General features: G+C 48.9%; 1 protein-coding gene across 8 annotated transcripts in view; it reads right to left on the bottom strand.

Annotated features, from left to right (window-relative positions):
* Nucleotides 1–4777: 4777 nt before the first annotated feature.
* Nucleotides 4778–23372, bottom strand: part of LOC129822936 (calcium/calmodulin-dependent protein kinase type II delta chain-like) — a 62436-nt gene continuing 43841 nt past the window's right edge. Inside the window, exons 12-23 of one of the 8 annotated variants that reach the window (XM_055881637.1) lie at nucleotides 18013–18055; nucleotides 15655–15714; nucleotides 13186–13226; nucleotides 12045–12128; nucleotides 11403–11441; nucleotides 11250–11295; nucleotides 10409–10489; nucleotides 8512–8661; nucleotides 8238–8313; nucleotides 8050–8144; nucleotides 7725–7961; nucleotides 4778–7346 (exon numbers count right to left, since the gene is read on the bottom strand). In XM_055881637.1, the coding sequence (XP_055737612.1) occupies nucleotides 7729–7961; nucleotides 8050–8144; nucleotides 8238–8313; nucleotides 8512–8661; nucleotides 10409–10489; nucleotides 11250–11295; nucleotides 11403–11441; nucleotides 12045–12128; nucleotides 13186–13226; nucleotides 15655–15714; nucleotides 18013–18055 (948 nt within the window). In that variant the 3' untranslated portion in view covers nucleotides 4778–7346; nucleotides 7725–7728. Of the gene's footprint in view, nucleotides 7347–7724; nucleotides 7962–8049; nucleotides 8145–8237; nucleotides 8314–8511; nucleotides 8662–10408; nucleotides 10493–11249; nucleotides 11296–11402; nucleotides 11442–12044; nucleotides 12129–13185; nucleotides 13227–15654; nucleotides 15715–18012; nucleotides 18056–23372 lie in introns of all 8 variants that reach the window. The other 7 variants (XM_055881545.1, XM_055881807.1, XM_055881714.1 and 4 more) reach the window with 7 other exon arrangements.

Consider the following 23372-nt stretch of genomic DNA (forward strand, 5'->3'; position numbering starts at 1 on the left):
AGAGAAAGAGGAAAGATAAAACAAGAGAAGAAGAACGAGAAGAGATCCTCCTCTGCCCCCCTGACCTCTGACCATGTAGACTTTTGTGTGTGTGCATGTGTATTACACTAGCTATGGGGTGTGTGCATTCATGTATGTGTGCCATCTGTGTGTGTATCATCTGTGTGTCTGGGAGGGGAGGTGCTGTAGTGATGTGTAGCTAGACGACGTGCTTTAGGTAGTCATTTCTCTGACAGTGGGGTTGAGTTTCTTGTGATGCCCTATTTGAATGTGAAGTCTGTCCAGAATGATCTGTTATTCTTTAACCAGTGGTAAAAAAATAATATATAAGCTGTTGTTCAAAAGCTGTTCTCGAATATCTAATATCACGTTTGTATTCCTGAAGATGCTATCTACCTTGGAGGGGACTGTCGCTTCTTTCACATGTGAACTGGAGAAGCTCTTCTGTCTCCTTTCAAATAAACTGGACTCTTCATTTGGCGGCAGTTAGCCTTGAGATTTAGGCCAGTAAACTGAGGTTGTTGGTGTCAGTTCCCAGCTACCATCTGCCGTTGTGCCCTACAGCAAGACTCTACTGCTCCAACAAATTGCTCCAGGGATTCTGCGCTGTGGCATACGCTGTGCCTCTCAACAGCATTGCGACATCATGAAAAACAAAATGATATTCTATGCTACTCTATTTTTCTCTCTCCTGTCAAAGCCATGGAAAGCCAGGGGGTGGATCGTATTCATCTTTTTCTACTGATCTCCCTGAATGGCTCTAGTTGTTAACGTTGTGTGTAAATACTTCTGATTGTTTATGTGTTGCATTCATTAATGTCAGATTTCATTGTTTTTCTATGACCTCAGTAGTAGACGGTGTTGTCATATTCAGAGGCATAATTTATCCTACGCTTGAGGGAGAAGTTGCCCCTAACCCGAGATCTAGGATCAGATTAGCCAACTCCAAATGATATGGCATCAAACATATGGAAACCATGTGTTTGATACCATTCCACTTATTCCGCTCCAGCCATTAGCACAAGCCCTTCCTCCCCAATTAAGGTGCCACCAACTTCCTGTGGGGAGGATGCAAAAAGATCTGACCCAGGACCAGTGGTTAGGTGAAACTTCTACCAGCTCCATATACAGTATGGCCCTGATGATAGTTTATTTGTTTCCAACTGGCTCAATCAGGTGTGGTGAAGCCTCTTGTATTCCATAACTAATTGTTTCTCTCAAACAGGAAATGCTCCTATTCCTTATTTTATCCTCTTGAGACTCCTGTCTATCCAGTAACATGTGGTTTGTCATGTATAAATCATCACATTCAACTCCTCCTTGTGACTTCCTGTTTGAGTAAAACTGTTCAGTCATACTAAGGCCTCTTATTCAATCCGTATCGCGGAAGTTCAGCGTAACAGCGTGATTGAAATTTAAAGGCAATGTTCCCACGTTAGCGGAGACTGTGTTCACAGTAAACGGTGCATATGTCGGCTCAGTGGGAAATGACCTTTACATTTGTACTGTAAGTCTTCAGCGATACAGATTGACTAGAGTCCTAAATCAATGTAAATATTTCCATAGCTGGACATATTCCAGCAAAACCCACATTGCATACTGTAGCCAGTGGGTGTTTGCGCATAGGAAACAGTCGTTTGTAAACACAGACACTGCATAAACAATGCTTCTGTGGGTTTGATTGAATTCGAGACAGAGTTCACCATGTCTCTGTTTGAAGCTGTGAAGAGTCTGACTCAGTAGAAATGTAAAACTGTCTTACAGACATCTGTGTGTTCCTCTGACTGGTCTGTACTGAAACACGGTGGACTATTGAAGGGTATTGTGCTGGTCTCTAATGTCTGGTCTTTATAACACATCAAAATAAATGTCTTTTTTTGTCTGTTCTTTATGGAGGAGTATTACTGTAGAACAGCGGCTTGATGACCACAGTAACGCTTCGAACACACCGGCTGCGTCATTGCATCACTGCTGCATAACATTTTGCGCAACTAGGCAACTATACTGATGCAGGTACCTTTTGCAAATGGTCGCATGCGGTTGGACACATGGAGGAGAGAATCATTTTCGCAGTATCCTCAAAACCGTGTCTTTTTGACACAACTGCTGACAGCTACAGGGGCATAAACACAAAAAATGCTGCTTGGAGACAAGTGTCCACGATAGTAGGATTGCCAGGTCAGTTTAGTAGTGAGCTTGTGCTAGATGTGGCTAGTTAGCGTTAGCTAGCTAGCTAACCTAGCCAATGAGGTGTGTGTGAAAGAAATAGTCATACCACCTTCCACGTTGGTCTCATTGTTGAAAGAGCCTACTCTGCCTATCTTGACTATTTATTATTGCATTTCGCTCCAAAACTGCATATTGGGGGGAAATTATATTATAGGCTCTCACAATTAATTTGAGGATGTCATCGAATAAATAATATACTTGGCAAATAAATAAATAAAAAATGTAAAGAAATTATGCAATCAAACTGTTTTTATGTAATCCCAAATTTTTACTGAATGTGTGCAAAAAAAAAATCTACATTCATATTTTGCTACTTTCTGTCAAGTCCACTCATACAATTTGATGCATACGTTCGATTTATCGAATGTATGCACCACACAGAACGCACTGCAACTGCCTCTGCAACGCAATGCTGCAAGGCAAATGCAGCGTTCCATTGGAAATGAATGTACTTCTGGTGTATCGAAACGCAATAACACAGTCGGTGTGTTCGAAGCGTAAGTGAGCGTTGTTTCTAATGGCTGTATTTACATCATCACAGCCACTGGGGGGTGCTATCTAATGCGTTGAATGAAGCCTCTGCCTGCTCAATGCTCAGGCGAATAGAGCAGGAGAGTTCAGATGTTGGCTTTCCTTACAGGAAAACCCCACAAACCGAGGTGGATACAGACCTGAATGTGCTACTTCAGTTGAATGCATTCATTGTAAATTCGTTTGGATAATAACCTTTGATAAGTTTGCTAAATTACTAAATGTTGTGTGGTGTTTAGGCCTACATGTTGATTAAAGGTGCAATATGTAGAAATCGCTCCGCCATTTCCTGGTTGCTAAAATTCAAATAATTTGCCTAATTTTAGTTGACGTGACAACTTGTTCTCAACGAGCCTACTTGGTTAAAAGTGAAATCTTTAAAATATATATTTTTTAAACAAGCACTCAAGAGTGTAGAGAATCACTGTACCATCTAAACCGCTCTGACATTTTTTTTCAGCTGTTTGAAGCTGGTGTACCAAACTGAAAGTAAAAGATACAAAAACAAAACTTAAGAACGGGAAGCATAGAAATACATTGAAAATCCCGAATGGGACAGAAAGAACAGGTTGTCTATTGAAGCTGATCTACAGCATGAAGCTGTAAGGCCACCTTGTGGCCTCAGATAAAGCTATTATCTAGTGACTCCTTCAGTGCTACATCTTAACCCAGGGCACCAGACCATGTGATGCACTGACAATATAAATGGACTTCAGACACCGGTGGAGACCAGGGGTAATTCTCAATAGTCTTTCCTTAAATTTCTCATCCTCTCCCTGGCTGTCTCGGTCTCAACCTATCAAAGGGAAGCGAGGAGAGTATTCGAGGACATTACAAGTGGGTTTTCCTTGTTTCCCCTCTCCTCGGTCTCAAAACATCAGAGGTAGACTTAGGGCTCAATTCAATCCGTATTGGGGAATTTCCGAGCTTGAAATGTAAAAGGTCATTTCCGATCGCAGCATTTAACGTGAATGCCGTCTCCACGAACGCGCGAACATTGCCTTTAAAATTAAATCGTGCTCTAGCGCTGAAGTCACACAACACAGATTGAATCAAGCCCTAAGTAACAAGATTGGAGAAGAATGGTGTCCCTCTGACATTTTGAGGCAGGCAGAAGAAGGGAGAGAAACAAGGAATTGAGGAAAGACTTGAGAATGAGCTCAGGGTTTTTATTCCTGGTTCTAGTCAACATGATGTCTGTAACCTTTGAGAAGACAGACGGGTAGAGAACAAGAGAGAGCGACAGATGGCCAGAGAGGTGGACAGCATGCTGGACAGCATGCTGGACATGTGACAGTAGGTCAGTGAATGTGTGTGTGAGTCAGTATTAGTGTGGGTGTGTGTGCATGAACGTGTGTGGCAGTGGTGGATATTGTGTGTGTAGAAGCTGACCTGCAGCAGTGTCCTCATTAATCACAGAGAAGACCGGGACCAAGAGACTTGTCCTACATCTGACACACACTCACGGGAGTACGCAGTCCGCCTTAAATAAGGTTACACGCGGAAGTACGCAGTCCGCCTTCAATAAGGTTACACAGTCTGCCTTAAATAAGGTAACAATACTGCCCTAAATAGGTGCAGACTACATAACACCGCCGTGTCACCTTTAATGAGAACACAAGATGACTGGAAATCTTGAGACTTCTAAGGCAGACACACTATCAATAGATTCAGGTGAACAGTTACAGTAGCAGAGTAGGACCATGTTAATCAGACCACGCACTACAGTATCATTAGTATGAAGCAATCAGTGGAGGCTGGTGGGAGGTGCTACAGGAGGACAGGCTCATTGTTATGGAATAAATGGAACGGTATCAAAACACGTCAATCATACGGAAACCACGTGTTTGTCTCCGTTCCATTAATTCCATTCCAGAAATTATGAGCCCATCCTCCTATAGCTCCTCCCACCAGCCTCCACTGGAAGTAGTGTACAGGACACACATTCTAAGGGCTAGCAGGACATTGGAACACTGGTTAAACTGTTTGTTTCGGACATGAAAAGAGACACACAAAACGGTGCTGAAATATTTTTATTAAATACTTTCAAGATCCAAGTTGAATAACAAAGCTATGATAAAGGACCTAGTAATATTGAGACAAACACGTGATCGTCCTCAATTCATGGTTTTATTTTACCGTACATCATGATCATGCAAAAAAATAAAAACCTCCAGCATCCAACAACTGCTGGGGACAGAAAGCGCAGGCCGACAGGTTAACATCACAACGCAGGGAGAGTACTGACAATGAGCTTTATACCAAGCTAAGGCTCCGCAATACTTTTTGTAATTAAATAGTATTTTTATTTTTATAATTTTTTAAATCTCATGTCACATATTCAATATTCTGGATGGAGGAGGGTTTTTCATTTTTATTTCAAAAGATGCAAATATGATATCGTTAGTATATACCCTATCCTCTACCCTAGTTCAGGTAGGTGCACAGTGGAGATGCTTGAACTGAAAACATGCATACATCTCTCTGGTTTAATTCCAACAATAATTATGTGATCTCTGAACTCTCTACTGCTCTTCTCTCACCTGAACGGCCAATAGAAGGACTGAAATACCACTGAGGGGGTGAAATTAAATGAATAAATTTACTATTAATTTTAATTGATTATGTTGTCTCCACGTTCACCCTCTATTCCCTTTTTCCTGTCTGTGTGTGTGTGTGTGTGTGTGTGTGTGTGTGTGTGTGTGTGTATAACAGATTTCTATCCTCAACAACTGATCTTGATTAAGTCCCTTCCTTCCCTGTGATATTATAACCAGCTAGTCTGATCAGTTAAATAGTTGGGTGTAACTTTAGTGTGTGTGTGTGTGAGATATATATAGAGTGCAGAACTTTCCAAACAGCAAACAGTAAACAAAAACATTGTCAACAAAACCCAAACCAGGAGACAGACAGACACACAGAGAGACATTCAAACAGAGAAACAGACACCGCTCCACAAATGGGGAGAATGAAGGACACTGTTACTAATGGAGGGACACCGCTCTACAAATGGGGAAAATGAAGGACACTGTTACTAATGGAGGGACACCACTCCACAAATGGGGAGAATGAAGGAGACTGTTACTAATGGAGGGACACCGCTCTACAAATGGGGAAAATGAAGGAGACTGTTACTAATGGAGGGACACCGCTCCACAAATGGGAAGAATGAAGGAGACTGTTACTAATGGAGGGACACCGCTCCACAAATGGGGAGAATGAAGGAGACTGTTACTAATGGAGGGACACCGCACAAAGAACGGATGAAAACACACTACCGGAGTTTCACCATGGAGACGGTGCAGCGGTGAAGATATGTTACAACGCCTGACACACCACAGAGTGTGTAGGTGTGAGCAAGTGTGTTCACGATATGCATTTACACAGAACGCGTGAGACTGGAGGCTCAGGACGTGAAGATAGAATAAGAATTTGGGCGGGAGGCGTGCATGTGTTGACGTGTGAGCGCCTTGTTGATCGTCACACGGTGTCAACCACATGTAGACGTCAGAGGGGTCAGGAACACGGCCATGGGACTACGGCTGGTGTGTGTGACCAGATGGTGTTCACCCCTTCGTTGTGCACTCTGAATGAGTCTCTTAGACTTATATACACACACAAACACACACCATCTAAAACACAGCCAGAGGGTGGGAGAGTGAAACGGAGAGGGGAGGGGTGAGGAAAGGGAGAGAGCGAGAGAAAACATGCAAAATGCAGACGCCTTTTCCCAAAAGTCCCTCTCTCCCACTGCAGACAGATAAAACAGACAGTACACATTGCAGCTTCACTTTTACAATAAAACCCCTTTTAAAACGCAGTCACTTACAATTTGTCTCAAACAGACTCCGACATAGTCCACAGAAACGCAACGTAAACACAAGGCTAAAAACACAACAGAAACAAAATCGCTCTCGAATGCACCCCCCTACCTTCCCTTCTCTCAGAAAAACTAAAGCAGCAAAGAACACAGAAACGTGTAAAAAGCCTACAGTTGTACACTTTGGTGTTTCCTCACATCAAGTTATTACATCCTTTCTGATCGAACCGACTGTCCTTCCGTTCAGAATTCTGATAGGGAATTCTCCATTTACAAAACCCAACATGTCACCTCTTACAAATCACACACATTCTCCTCTCATTCCACGTATATATAAATGCTTGGTAGGGTTGGGTGTTGTCTGATACTAGTCATATATTATCCTGTATACTTACAACTCATTGTCATATCTGGCATTACAAGTTCATTAACCCCTTTCCTCCCCCCGCTCCTCTCATCATCTCAAAATGGCTGCCGTGGACGGGAGACAAAATGGCTGCCGGGTGGGAGGGGTCAGAGGTCAAAGGACAAGCCCTCCTATTGGGCGTCAGATGCATGCATCATTCCCACAGGGGCGGAGTCCACACTCGGCCGCCCCCCAGCGGATCAAAGGATAGACGGGATTGGTTGGTGTTGCAGAGAGGGTGCAGTCTTGCCCGGCCGGGTTCCTGGCATGGGCCAATCCACAAAGAGGACACACCCCCAAAACACACTAGCCAAAAACACGCCCCAAAAAACTCACACTCCGACTGGAGTGTTTGGACACCTGAGGGAGATCGAAACAGAGAGAGAAAGAAAGACAAAAAAAGAGAGAATGGGAGAAAACCTTTAATCCCTTGAAAGTTCTAAAAAGTGTGTGTATATATACGTGGACGTGTTTCACTATACTTGTGGGGACCAGAAGAAACCAACAAAAATGTTACCCACAGGAGACATTCTGTTAGTCCCCACAAGGAAAAAGGGTATTTCTAGGGGTTTAGGATTAAGGTTCAAATTAGTGTTAGGGATAGAATTAGGATTAGGGGCTAAAGGTTAGGCTTAGGTTTTGGGGTTAAGGTTCAGTAATATATACAAATGGGAATCAATTGTGTGTCTCCACAAGGTTAGTTATACACACACACAGTTTATTTGTGTGAGTACATACCAGATCACTGCAGCGGTGCGGCCGGAGCACCAGAGCAGTGGAAGTGAACGTTGAGCCACTTGCTGTCGCGGCGATGCCACACCCTAGTCTCCTCCGATTGGCTGGAGCGGGGGCGGCCCTGGCCATCGACGAATTGTGTAAGGCGGATGTAGGCGATGCAGGCAGCCTCCTCTCCAATCAGATGAACGTGGGGGTTCAGCAGGGTGGTGTGGACAGGCTTACTGTTCTTACTCAGCACTGTAGGAACACATAAAACATGTTTGGATCTCTGCTGAACTCGTTCGTTGTATGTTCAGAAGTGTATGAAATAGCGAAAGAGACTCACAGTTTTCAAAGTAGAACTTGTGGAAGTCCATTCCCTCCACCAGGTTCCCTAGAGCTTCAGGCTCAAAGGAAGTCAGACCTGGATCACAGATCCTCCTGATGAGAGAGGAGAAGAGAGAGCGAGAGCGACAACATTAGGTTCATGTTAGACAACTAATCAGCCGTGTGAAACAACGTAGCTGTACTCACGTGTAGGCCTCAAAGTCTCCATTGTTCACGGCTTCAATCAGCTGTTCAGTTATCTTGATTATCTCCTGCTTACGAGCTTGAGAGAGGAGAGAGAGAGAGAGAGAGAGAGAGAGAGAGAGAGAGAGATGGAAGTTCAGCGATCTAGCTAAATAGGAACTACTTCACATCTTACCCGCCACCATAGCTCTACTCGCTCTCTACCTCTTCTCCCCTGACAGCTCCATACTAGTGTGTGTATATCTCTCTCTCTCTCTGTGTGTGTGTGTGTGCTTACTGTGCTGTGCTGTGGTATTGGCTGTTACAGGGACATTGTGGCTCCCTAGTGGAGCGGCGGGCGGAGCAGACTGAGCATGCTCAGACTCGGGGTTGGAGCCTTGATCAGAGCCGTTCCACGCCATGCGCTTTACATCATGCAGAGGAACGGCTGGAACACACACACGCATGCAGTTAGACACATGCAAACCACTCGAACACACGACATGAAGGAACAGTAATGATGGATGTTGGTTCATGAAAAAGACATTGAAACAGACACAGGGGGGGGGGGGGGGGGGGGGCTCTGAGCAGCTCAGCTGACGAGGAAGAAATCTACTTCCTGCATCATGATTTTACACTACGTGTCCCTTCATTCCACATTGCAGAAACACACTTCTCTCTATGAAAACTGACGATACACATTAAGGATGGCTCTCCAATCAGCAATTTGAGAAGCAGAACAGAGGCCTGCCATTGGATCACAGCATGTAAGAGCACTGGCCAACAGGAGAGCAGCGTTTTGAGAGAGAGAGCGAGAGAGAGAGCGCGAGCGCGAGAGAGAGAGAGAGAGAGAGATCACCGTGGAGGAGGAAGAGAGAGGAGGAGAGAGAGAGAAGGACATCACCGTGGGGGAGGAGAGAGAGAGAAGCACAGCACCGTGGGGGAGGAAGAGAGAGGAGGAGGAGAGAGAGAAGCACAGCACCGTGGGGGAGGAAGAGAGAGGAGGAGGAGAGAGAGAAGCACAGCACTGTGGGGAGGAAGAGAGAGGAGGAGGAGAGAGAGAAGCACAGCACTGTGGGGAGGAAGAGAGAGGAGGAGAGAGAGACGGGCAGCACCGTGGGGGAGGAAGAGAGAGGAGGAGGAGAGAGAGAAGGGTAGCACCGTGGGGGAGGAAGAGAGAGGAGGAGAGAGAGAAGGGTAGCACCGTGGGGGAGGAAGAGAGAGGAATAGAGAGAGAAGGACAGCACTGTGGGGGAGGAAGAGAGAGGAGGAGAGAGAGAGAAAGACAGCACCATGGGGGAGGAATAGAGAGGAGGAATAGAGAGAGAAGGACAGCACCGTGGGGGAGGAAGAGAGAGGAGGAATAGAGAGAGAAGGACAGCACCGTGGGGGAGGAAGAGAGAGCAGGAAGAGAGAGAGAAGGACAGCACCGTGGGGGAGGAAGAGAGAGGAGGAATAGAGAGAGAAGGGCAGCACTGTGGGGGAGGAAGAGAGAGAAGTAAAAGTAGAAGACGCCTGTCCTTCACCATCCTGTTACAGAGATGGACACAGTGAAGACGGAAAAAGAGAGGGAGACTGAATCCCAAACCAGCCCCTCACCCCACCCAACACTCTCGGAGGGCCCTCTGTTGTCACGTGTTGCTGACTAAATTCAGAGGGTGATTTTCAGAGGAGAAAAATCAAACCCATCAACTTCGGGACACACACACACATTTAAATAATACAATTTACACTTTTTTTTATCAATTGTTTTACAATATCTTCACCTAAACAGTTAAACTTTTAATTTGGGAGCTATTTCATCAGTTACATGTGTCAAGTCTGGAAATAGACAAACAAAAACAGGTGAATATTAATTAGGCCGACGTGACTGTCAAAGGATCCAATTAGCTCCCTACGTCCTAGACAATCTGTACTCCCTCAGCTTCAGGGCACTTCTGCATTTGGTGGAGGCACGTGTGAACGCGCAAATTCGGGGAAGAGGGGCCAGAGGAAGGGACTGGTTTGGGACTCAGCAAGAACAAAGAGGATAGCTTCCCAAATGCTGGAGGCTAGGCGAAAAAAAAGAGGGTTAGACATACAGGTCGAAGTTTGCGTGGTGGAAAAGCAGAACAAACAGAGGTCAGATGATGTCAGGAAGTGTGGGGGTCATTGGGACGACCACAGAAGGTTGTGGTTGCTGTGAAAACACTTACTGGCAGGCGAGTTGTCAGACGAGGTCAGAAGAGAGGGCATCTCGTCTGTAGCACTTCCCTGACTCATCATCACAACGCTGTCTGCTAGATTAGAACACACACGGACAGACAGGCACACAAAATAATGCGCATGTACACACACACACACACACACACACACACACACACACACACACACACACACACACACACACACACGGGAGACACACACACGGGTGAGACACACACACACGGGAGACACACACACACACACACGGGAGACACACACACACACACACACGGGTGAGACACACACACACACACACATGGGAGACACACACACACACACACGGGAGACACACACACACACACACACACACACGGGAGACACACACACACACACACACACACACACGGGAGACACACACACACACACACACACACACACACGGGAGACACACACACACACACACACACACACGGGAGACACACACACACACACACACACACACACACACGGGAGACACACACACACACACACACACACACACGGGAGACACACACACACACACACACACGGGAGACACACACACACACACACACACACGGGAGACACACACACACACACACACACACACACGGGAGACACACACACACACACACACGGGAGACACACACACACACACACGGGAGACACACACACACGGGAGACACACACACACGGGAGACACACACACACACGGGAGACACACACACACAGGTGAGTCACACACACACACAGCTAGCTATATAGCACAGGCAGGTCATCCTATCAGAAACAATATGTTAGACCACAAAGAGAGGAAGAGAGTCATTTTACTACCTTTCATATCCTCATCCTCATTTGTGTTGCTACTCTCTGTAGAACCCTGGAGAAAGAGATAGTGATAGAGAGATAGTGATGAGAGAGATTAACAACACATAGGTTAACAACATACGAGTCAGACTCACACTAACTGCACACCAACACCCTCACCTTGACCCCATCAGCAGCAACCAGTGTATTTTGAGATTCCTGGGAGAAGGGGAGCATAGCGTTAAGTCTGGTTACACACACACACACACACACACACACACACACACACACACACACACACACACACACACACACACACACACACACACACGGGTTAGGGTTGGAGATGATATTAAGATGGAGGATGGAGTAGGAAGGGGTTAGAGGTCCATGAAGGGTCCAACCTTAAACACTCAACACACACAAGACCACTAGGACCACTAGGAAGAGATGGGTAAACAGTATGGAGGGTAGGTTGCAAGGGAGGGATCATGGACTTTAAGTTGCTAGAAGGTTAGGGTGCTAGGAGAGGAGACCGTGATGAAGGGAACGGGGGAGGAGAGGAGGTTAGGGTGCTAGGAGAGGAGACGAGGCTGAGGGGAACGGAGGTGGTTAGGGTGCTAGGAGACAGTGATGAAGGGAACAGGGGAGGAGAGGAGGTTAGGGTGGTAGGAGAGGAGACGAGGCTGAGGGGAACGGAGGTGGTTAGGGTGCTAGGAGAGGAGACTGTGATGAAGGGAACGGGGGAGGAGGTTAGGGTGCTAGGAGAGGAGACGAGGCTAAGGGGAACATAGAGAGGAGGTGATGGTTAAGGTTCTGTACCATTTGTGCGGCGGCCATGCTGTTGTCCTTCATGGCATTGATGGCACTCACTATGCTGTTCTTACTGTTGTTGTTGGTCGTAGGCTGAGACACACAAATATAAAATCTTAATATCCCTCTTTACATATACAGCCTGTAGTTCTCCACTAAATCAAGTAATCACCTCACCACCCCTGTGAGCCAGAAGGGTGTGTGTATATATATATATATATAAATAAATAAAAGAGAGAGATGGGTAGAGTGGCAGAGAGAGAGAGATGGGTAGAGTGGCAGAGAGAGAGAGATGGGTAGAGTGGCAGAGAGAGAGAGATGGGTAGAGTGGCAGAGAGAGAGAGATGGGTAGAGTGGCAGAGAGAGAGAGATGGGTAGAGTGGCAGAGAGAGAGAGATGGGTAGAGTGGCAGAGAGAGAGAGATGGGTAGAGTGGCAGAGAGAGAGAGATGGGTAGAGTGGCAGAGAGAGAGAGATGGGTAGAGTGGCAGAGAGAGAGAGATGGGTAGAGTGGCAGAGAGAGAGAGATGGGTAGAGTGGCAGAGAGAGAGAGATGGGTAGAGTGGCAGAGAGAGAGAGATGGGTAGAGTGGCAGAGAGAGAGATGGGTAGAGTGGCAGAGAGAGAGATGGGTAGAGTGGCAGAGAGAGAGATGGGTAGAGTGGCAGAGAGAGAGAGAGAGAGAGAGAGGGGGGTAGTGGCAGAGAGAGATGGGTAGAGTGGCAGAGAGAGAGAGAGAGAGAGAGAGAGGGGTAGTGGCAGTGAGAGAGATGGGTAGAGTGGCAGAGAGAGAGAGAGAGAGAGAGAGAGAGAGAGAGGGGTAGTGGCAGAGAGAGAGATGGGTAGAGTGGCAGAGGGAGAGAGAGAGAGAGAGAGAGAGAGAGAGAGAGAGAGAGAGAGAGGAGAGAGAGGAGAGAGAGAGAGGAGAGAGAGAGGAGAGAGAGAGAGAGAGAGAGAGAGAGAGAGAGAGAGAGAGAGAGAGAGGGGTAGTGGCAGAGAGAGAGATGGGTAGAGTGGCAGAGGGAGAGAGAGAGAGAGCGCGAGAGGGGTAGTGGCAGAGAAAGAGATGGGTAGAGTGGCAGAGAGAGAGAGAGAGAGAGAGAGAGAGAGAGAGTGACAGCTAGCTGTACGACATCAGATTTAACTCCTTACCTTAGCAGCATCCGCCTTTTTGTTAAGTAAACTTTTGCATGCTGTAAAGAGAGAGAAAGCAATAGAAGAGCTGAAACATCTCTCCTGTCACCTCACTCTCTCCTGTTCAACCTGGTCCCCACAGGATGTAACATCTGTCAAGCAACATAACCACCCCTAGACTGCAGTGTGATTCCATATACCAGCTCCCTGCAACACCAGCTCCCTGCAACACCCTCCCTTCATGGATTGAACAGCATTGGATTGTTGTGAACATTGACTAAAGGGTATTTTCAACACTATTCATGACACCCAAGTCAGTCTACTCATTCTTCATCCACAAAAGGGGAGTGAACAAGTGTACACTTCAGGGAGAGCTATAGCAGAGACAGGTGGATGTTAATGTAAACTACTGATTTCCTTTAGGAGGCTCCAGTCAGTCAGACATCCATCCTGCTGCTGTTGTCACTGTTTTTAACGTGTTACTGAAACACACACAATTATGGGCTGCATGCATCGTCTTGGGGATGCTTACCTTCCGTTAACAAGTGGGAGAGAGGAGGAAGAGAGAGAGAGAGAGAGAGAGAGACATGTTTAAGGCAGCGGGCATCCTTTAGTTGTCGGTGGTGGTTTGCACACTGCTGTGCGTGTGTTCTTACTGTGCTGTGGTATTGGCTGTTACATGGACAGTGTGACTCCCTAGTGGAGCGGCGGGCGGAGCAGACTGAGCATGCTCAGACTCGGGGTTGGAGCCTTGATCAGAGCCGTTCCACGCCATGCGCTTTACATCATGCAGAGGAACGGCTGGAATAAACAACGGACCAACCATGCAGCATCCACGTCATCTACAGTTCCCAAGGTGCATACCTACCATTCAACACACAGCAGAGCTGGGTCCCGACTGACTAACCATGCAGCCCTGCCACGTCTTCAACCCAGCTGCCCACCGGGCGGGCCAGCACGGAACCCGTTCCAACACCCTCAACATGCACCCTGCCCCAACCTCTTCCAAATGATCGCGGTCGGACGTATCGGTCGAGTTCCAGGTCAACTACATTACAGACTACGTTTCACTGCATCAACCAATGGCTGCTAGCCACAACATGGCAGTGGGCGTCGGATTAACTGACATGTTAAACACCTGCGAGCAGGCAGGCAGGCCTCTGCAGTGTAGTTGTCCTGGAACGTGGCCACCACTAAGAATGTTCACCTTCCCAGTCACCTTACAACAGTGGCTATTTTCAGGAAGACACGAAGGGAAGAGTAACTTTCAAATTGTCCAATCCCGTTTCTCCCCGTCCTTCCTCAAGTGTGCACTCAAACCAGTCCAATCCTTTTACACCTAGGAGGGGAAGTGAACGAGTGCACACTTCAGGGAGAAGGGTAAACGGAGTGTATAAGGAATAAAAGTTCACATGCAGCAAGGTAACACAGCCACATTGTTCCCACTTGAAATATTGCATTGACTGCAATTCGTCACACTTTCCTGTGCTACAGTGTGACGATGTGATTGGGCAAGAGAGCGCATCATAAGCAGAGAGCAAAGTCCGCCTCAGCCATTCACCACAGAGGGGAGGGGGCAAGCAGTGACGTGATGGCGGGGAGGCTAGGCTGCAGATGCCTTTTACTGGGGCGATGTCATCCGTCGTCAGGACTTACTGGCAGCAGGCGATTGGTCCGCTCTCAGAGGAGAGCCCTGTGATTGAAGGGCTCTATCGTACGCTTCTGTCAATCACCCTCATGCAGAACCCTAGAGCACCAATCGCACGCTCAGGGGAGACACTAACTCCCGCCCCTTGTTATCGCTTCAACACTCTACTATAACCCTACCTTCTAGAAACCCCTATAGATATGAAAGGATTTGATAGGTGTAAATATTATGTTAGTAGCTCCACTATGATTGGCTGGATATATTTTTTCCCATATTGCTTACACCTATCCATCCAACCCTTTCAGAAACCGTGTGCTGTTTCCTAGTCCACATGGGATCGCCGACCTTAGTCCCCCCCCAGGTCAGACGATGGCAGCGTGCCTCTCCCGCTCCTGTCCATCCTCCAGTCAGTCAGTCGCCACAGATACACGCCCCCCCCACCAATCCCTCCCCCCTCAACCCCCTCATGGCCGTGACCACAGGACGAAGGTGGGGAGGGGGGTTGATTTACTGATGAATTTGATGCTTTCTGATGATATGAGGCTGAGTGGTATTGTTGACAGACTATGTGTAGTTTTACATGTATTTAGCCTGTGTACATGGTATTAGCATCATCCTTAAAAATATCCATATCGTACTCTCGTCCGTGTGTGTGTGTGTGTGTGTGTGTGTGTGGCTAGCGTGAGCTGCATGCAGGAGAAAGGGTCTAGATAACCTGCCGACCCCTTCAGAAGTTAAAGAAACCATGGTGCTTCCTTTTAGTATGATGTGGGAGGGGCTTAAACATGAAGCCGGAAGTGTGTGTAGAGGAAGTAAGAGGGCGTGTCTCTGTGACGTACCTTCCTGTGCCAGCGAGGCGGTGGAGGACACAGCAGCAGGGTTGGTATGCTGCCGGCCCACTATTGGACAGAAATACTCAAATTGGGAGGAGCTATGCAAATCTGGGCTGGCCTAACCCAAATACAGTGACCAATCACAAATGACACCCTATTCTCCATATAGTAGCCACAAGTAGTGCACTATACGAGGAGTAGGATGCCATCTAGGACGTAATAACCCCCCGTCCTTTAGGGCCAGGTCTTAACCTCTAATCATCTTAGCTAGTAAAGGAGAGAAAGTAGAGCCTGTCCTCTGTCAAACCACACACAGTACACCTCCTAGTACTGAGACACACTCCAGAGCCGACAAGGAGAGGGAGAAAAGAGTTAGAGACATAGATGTAAACACATAGTACTGCTGGAAATATTACATTCTAGAATGGCACCTCCTCCTAGCACATCCTTGTACTGGCACCTTATGGCACCTCCTCCTAGCACTGGCACCTTCTCCTAGGACTGACACCATATGGCACCTCCTCCTAGGACTGACACCATATGGCACCTCCTCCTAGGACTGACACCATATGGCACCTCCTCCTAGGACTGACACCATATGGCACCTCCTCCTAGGACTGACACCATATGGCACCTCCTCCTAGGACTGACACCATATGGCACCTCCTCCTAGGACTGACACCATATGGCACCTCCTCCTAGGACTGACACCATATGGCACCTCCTCCTAGGACTGACACCATATGGCACCTCCTCCTAGGACTGACACCATATGGCACCTCCTCCTAGGACTGACACCATATGGCACCTCCTCCTAGGACTGACACCATATGGCACCTCCTCCTAGGACTGACACCATATGGCACCTCCTCCTAGGACTGACACCATATGGCACCTCCTCCTAAGACTGACACCATATGGCACCTCCTCCTAAGACTGACACCCATATGGCACCTCCTCCTAAGACTGACACCATATGGCACCTCCTCCTAAGACTGACACCATATGGCACCTCCTCCTAAGACTGACACCATATGGCACCTCCTCCTAAGACTGACACCATATGGCACCTCCTCCTAAGACTGACAACCATTATGGCACCTCCTCCTAAGACTGACACCATATGGCACCCTCCTCCTAAGACTGACACCATATGGCACCTCCCTCCTAAGACTGACACCATATGGCACCTCCTCCTAAGACTGACACCATATGGCACCTCCTCCTAAGACTGACACCATATGGCACCTCCTCCTAAGACTGACACCATATGGCACCTCCTCCTAAGACTGACACCATATGGCACCTCCTCCTAAGACTGACACCATATGGCACCTCCTCCTAAGACTGACACCATATGGCACCTCCTCCTAAGACTGACACCATATGGCACCCTCCTCCTAAGACTGACCACCATATGGCACCTCCTCCTAAGACTGACACCATATGGCACCTCCTCCTAAGACTGACACCATATGGCACCTCCTCCTAAGACTGACACCATTATGGCACCTCCTCCTAAGACTGACACCATATGGCACCTCCTCCTAAGACTGACACCATATGGCACCTCCTCCTAAGACTGACACCATATGGCACCTCCTCCTAAGACTGACACCATATGGCACCTCCTCCTAAGACTGACACCATATGGCACCTCCTCCTAAGACTGACACCATATGGCACCTCCTCCTAAGACTGACACCATATGGCACCTCCTCCTAAGACTGACACCATATGCCACCTCCTCCTAAGACTGACACCATATGGCACCTCCTCCTAAGACTGACACCATATGGCACCTCCTCCTAAGACTGACACCATATGGCACCTCCTCCTAAGACTGACACCATATGGCCCCCCCTAGTACTGACACCATATGGCACCCCCTAGTACTGACACCATATGGCACCTCCTAGTACTGACACCATATGGCACCTCCTAGTACTGACACCATATGGCACCTCCTAGTACTGACACCATATGGCACCTCCTAGTACTGACACCATATGGCACCTCCTAGTACTGACACCATATGGCACCTCCTAGTACTGACACCATATGGCACCTCCTAGTACTGACACCATATGGCACCTCCTCCTAGCACCTCCTAGTACTGACACCATATGGCACCTCCTCCTAGCACCTCCTAGTACTGACCCCTTATGGCACCTCCTCCTAGCACTGACCCCTTATGGCACCACCTTTCACCTACTCTTCTCCTTCAGAATTTGTGTTCTGAAAACACACTCCTCCTCTCGGCCTAAAAACCTACATTAGGTAGACTCCAGGGAGGAGGGAGAGTAGAGCCCTCTGTCCTCCTCCCTCAGTCTGTAACTGGAGCGAGGGAGGAGACACACCCACCTGAGAAGTTTCTGGACACCAGCATGGTGGTGAGGATCGCTCCCTAGGAGAGAGAGAGAGAGAGAAGGGATAAGTAATGAAGAGATATGATCGCATGAGGGGGGAGGTAGGGTAGGGGAAAGAGGATCACTTTGTACATGTATTAAACTGCGAGTTTGACCAATTTCAGACCCGTTGGTTTTATGTAGAAGGAATGAGAAGCTCAGTTCCGGTGACTTCTTAAAAAGGACATTCTACTCCAAAATATATGAAAATAAAATGATGCTGACACCATTTCTGGATTTCCACATCCAGAAATGTGTTCAATAACATATTGGTAAAAATGTGGTCTAGAGGGGAGGTATATAGGGAGGAGGAGGGGAGGTATATAGGGAGGTGGTCTATAGAGAGGAGGAGGTAGTCTAGGAGGGAGGTATATAGGGAGGAGGTCTAGGAGGGAGGTATATTGGGAGGTGGTCTAGGAGGGAGGTATGTAGGGAGGTGGTGGTGGTCTAGGAGGGAGGTATATAGGGAGGAGGTCTAGGAGGGAGGTATATTGGGAGGAGGTCGAGGAGGGAGGTATATAGGGAGGAGGTCGAGGAGGGAGATATATAGGGAGGAGGTCGAGGAGGGAGATATATAGGGAGGAGGTCGAGGAGGGAGGTATATAGGGAGGAGGTCGAGGAGGGAGGTATATAGGGAGGAGGTCGAGGAGGGAGGTATATAGGGAGGAGGTCGAGGAGGGAGGTATATAGGGAGGAGGTCGAGGAGGGAGGTATATAGGGAGGAGGTCGAGGAGGGAGGTATATAGGGAGGAGGTCGAGGAGGGAGGTATATAGGGAGGAGGTCGAGGAGGGAGGTATATAGGGAGGAGGTCGAGGAGGGAGGTATATAGGGAGGAGGTCGAGGAGGGAGGTATATAGGGAGGAGGTCTAGGAGGGAGGTATATAGGGAGGAGGTCTAGGAGGGAGGTATATATAGGGAGGAGGTCGAGGATGGAGGTATATAGGGAGGAGGTCGAGGAGGGAGGTATATAGGGAGGTGGTCTAGGAGGGAGGTATATAGGGAGGAGGTCTAGGAGGGAGGTATATAGGGAGGAGGTCTAGGAGGGAGGTATTTAGGGAGGAGGTCTAAGAGGGAGGTATTTAGGGAGGAGGTCTAAGAGGGAGGTATATAGGGAGGAGGTCTAGGAGGGAGGTATATAGGGAGGAGGTCTAGGAGGGAGGTATATAGGGAGGAGGTCTAGGAGGGAGGTATATAGGGGAGGAGGTCTAGGAGGGAGGTATATAGGGAGGAGGTCTAGGAGGGAGGTATATAGGGAGGAGGTCTAGGAGGGAGGTATATAGGGAGGAGGTCTAGGAGGGAGGTATATAGGGAGGAGGTCTAGGAGGGAGGTATATAGGGAGGAGGTCTAGGAGGGAGGTATATAGGGAGGAGGTCTAGGAGGGAGGTATATAGGGAGGTGGTCTAGGAGGGAGGTATATAGGGAGGAGGTCTAGGAGGGATGTATATAGGGAGGAGGTCTAGGAGGGATGTATATAGGGAGGAGGTCTAGGAGGGATGTATATAGGGAGGAGGTCTAGGAGGGATGTATATAGGGAGGAGGTCTAGGAGGGAGGTATATAGGGAGGAGGAGGGGAGGTATATAGGGAGGTGGTCTATAGAGAGGAGGAGGTAGTCTGGGAGGGAGGTATATAGGGAGGTGTTCTAGGAGGGAGGTATATAGGGAGGAGGAGGTGGTCTAGGAGGGAGGTATATAGGGAGGAGGTGGTGGTCTAGGAGGGAGGTATATAGGGAGGAGGAGGTCTAGGAGGGAGGTATATAGGGAGGAGGTTGAGGAGGGAGGTATATAGGGAGGAGGTTGAGGAGGGAGGTATATAGGGAGGAGGTCGAGGAGGGAGGTATATAGGGAGGAGGTCGAGGAGGGAGGTATATAGGGAGGAGGTCGAGGAGGGAGGTATATAGGGAGGAGGTCGAGGAGGGAGGTATATAGGGAGGTGGTCTAGGAGGGAGGTATATAGGGAGGAGGTCTAGGAGGGAGGTATATAGGGAGGAGGTCTAGGAGGGAGGTATTTAGGGAGGAGGTCTAAGAGGGAGGTATTTAGGGAGGAGGTCTAAGAGGGAGGTATATAGGGAGGAGGTCTAGGAGGGAGGTATATAGGGAGGAGGTCTAGGAGGGAGGTATATAGGGAGGAGGTCTAGGAGGGATGTATATAGGGAGGAGGTCTAGGAGGGATGTATATAGGGAGGAGGTCTAGGAGGGATGTATATAGGGAGGAGGTCTAGGAGGGAGGTATATAGGGAGGAGGTCTAGGAGGGAGGTATATAGGGAGGAGGAGGGGAGGTATATAGGGAGGTGGTCTATAGAGAGGAGGAGGTAGTCTGGGAGGGAGGTATATAGGGAGGAGGTCTAGGAGGGAGGTATATAGGGAGGAGGAGGAGGTCTAGGAGGGAGGTATATAGGGAGGAGGTGGTGGTCTAGGAGGGAGGTATATAGGGAGGTGGTCTAGGAGGGAGGAGGAGGTCTAGGAGGGAGGTATATAGGGAGGAGGAGGGGAGGTATATAGGGAGGTGGTCTATAGAGAGGAGGAGGTAGTCTGGGAGGGAGGTATATAGGGAGGAGGAGGTCTAGGAGGGAGGTATATAGGGAGGAGGAGGTCTAGGAGGGAGGTATATAGGGAGGAGGAGGTCTAGGAGGGAGGTATATAGGGAGGAGGAGGTCTAGGAGGGAGGTATATAGGGAGGAGGAGGTGGTCTAGGAGGGAGGTATATAGGGAGGAGGAGGAGGTCTAGGAGGGAGGTATATAGGGAGGAGGAGGAGGTCTAGGAGGGAGGTATATAGGGAGGAGGTGTTCTAGGAGGGATGTATATAGGGAGGTGGTCTAGGAGGGAGGTATATAGGGAGGAGGTCTAGGAGGGAGGTATATAGGGAGGAGGTCTAGGAGGGAGGTATATAGGGAGGAGGTGGTGTTCTAGGAGGGAGGTATATAGGGAGGTAGTGGAGGTCTAGGAGGGAGGTATATAGGGAGGTGGTCTAGGAGGGAGGTATATAGGGAGGAGGTCTAGGAGGGAGGTATATAGGGAGGTGGTCTAGGAGGGAGGTATATAGGGAGGTGGTCTAGGAGGGAGGTATATAGGGAGGTGGTGGTGGTCTAGGAGGGAGGTATATAGGGAGGAGGTCTAGGAGGGAGGTATATAGGGAGGAGGTCGAGGAGGGAGATATATAGGGAGGAGGTCGAGGAGGGAGGTATATAGGGAGGAGGTCGAGGAGGGAGGTATATAGGGAGGAGGTCGAGGAGGGAGGTATATAGGGGAGGAGGTCGAGGAGGGAGGTATATAGGGAGGAGGTCGAGGAGGGAGGTATATAGGGAGGAGGTCGAGGAGGGAGGTATATAGGGAGGAGGTCGAGGAGGGAGGTATATAGGGAGGAGGTCGAGGAGGGAGGTATATAGGGAGGAGGTCGAGGAGGGAGGTATATAGGGAGGAGGTCGAGGAGGGAGGTATATAGGGAGGAGGTCGAGGAGGGAGGTATATAGGGAGGAGGTCGAGGAGGGAGGTATATAGGGAGGAGGTCGAGGAGGGAGGTATATAGGGAGGTGGTCTAGGAGGGAGGTATATAGGGAGGAGGTCTAGGAGGGAGGTATATAGGGAGGAGGTCTAGGAGGGAGGTATTTAGGGAGGAGGTCTAAGAGGGAGGTATTTAGGGAGGAGGTCTAAGAGGGAGGTATATAGGGAGGAGGTCTAGGAGGGAGGTATATAGGGAGGAGGTCTAGGAGGGAGGTATATAGGGAGGAGTCTAGGAGGGAGGTATATAGGGAGGAGGTCTAGGAGGGATGTATATAGGGAGGAGGTCTAGGAGGGATGTATATAGGGAGGAGGTCTAGGAGGGATGTATATAGGGAGGAGGTCTAGGAGGGAGGTATATAGGGAGGAGGTCTAGGAGGGATGTATATAGGGAGGAGGAGGGGAGGTATATAGGGAGGTGGTCTATAGAGAGGAGGAGGTAGTCTGGGAGGGAGGTATATAGGGAGGTGTTCTAGGAGGGAGGTATATAGGGAGGAGGAGGTGGTCTAGGAGGGAGGTATATAGGGAGGAGGTGGTGGTCTAGGAGGGAGGTATATAGGGAGGAGGAGGTCTAGGAGGGAGGTATATAGGGAGGTGTTCTAGGAGGGAGGTATATAGGGAGGAGGAGGAGGTCTAGGAGGGAGGTATATAGGGAGGTGTTCTAGGAGGGAGGTATATAGGGAGGAGGAGGTCTAGGAGGGAGGTATATAGGGAGGAGGTGGTGGTCTAGGAGGGAGGTATATAGGGAGGAGGTCGAGGAGGGAGGTATATAGGGAGGAGGTCGAGGAGGGAGGTATATAGGGAGGAGGAGGAGGTCTAGGAGGGAGGTATATAGGGAGGTGTTCTAGGAGGGAGGTATATAGGGAGGAGGAGGTCTAGGAGGGAGGTATATAGGGAGGAGGTGGTCTAGGAGGGAGGTATATAGGGAGGAGGTCGAGGAGGGAGGTATATAGGGAGGAGGTCGAGGAGGGAGGTATATAGGGAGGAGGTCGAGGAGGGAGGTATATAGGGAGGAGGTCTAGGAGGGAGGTATATAGGGAGGAGGACTAGGAGGGAGGTATATAGGGAGGAGGTCTAGGAGGGAGGTATATAGGGAGGAGGTCGAGGAGGGAGGTATATAGGGAGGAGGTCTAGGAGGGAGGTATATAGGGAGGAGGTCTAGGAGGGAGGTATATAGGGAGGAGGTCTAGGAGGGAGGTATTTAGGGAGGAGGTCTAAGAGGGAGGTATTTAGGGAGGGAGGGTCTAAGAGGGAGGTTATATAGGGAGGAGGTCTAGGAGGGAGGTATATAGGGAGGAGGTCTAGGAGGGAGGTATATAGGGAAGGAGGTCTAGGAGGGAGGTATATAGGGAGGAGGTCTAGGAGGGAGGTATATAGGGAGGAGGTCTAGGAGGGAGGTATATAGGGAGGAGGTCTAGGAGGGAGGTATATAGGGAGGAGGTCTAGGAGGGGAGGTATATAGGAGGAGGTCGAGGAGGGAGGTATATAGGGAGGAGGTCTAGGAGGGAGGTATATAGGGAGGAGGGTCTAGGAGGGAGGTATATAGGGAGGAGGAGGGGAGGTATATAGGGAGGTGGTCTATAGAGAGGAGGAGGTAGTCTGGGAGGGAGGTATTTAGGGAGGAGGTCTAGGAGGGAGGTATATAGGGAGGAGGTCTAGGAGGGAGGTATATAGGGAGGAGGTCTAGGAGGGAGGTATATAGGGAGGTGGTCTATAGAGAGGAGGAGGTGGTCTAGGAGGAGGTATTTAGGGAGGAGGTCTAGGAGGGAGGTATATAGGGAGGAGGTCGAGGAGGGAGGTATATAGGGAGGAGGTCT

Source organism: Salvelinus fontinalis, chromosome 1, assembly GCF_029448725.1.
Source record: "Salvelinus fontinalis isolate EN_2023a chromosome 1, ASM2944872v1, whole genome shotgun sequence".
Lineage (NCBI taxonomy): Eukaryota > Metazoa > Chordata > Actinopteri > Salmoniformes > Salmonidae > Salvelinus > Salvelinus fontinalis.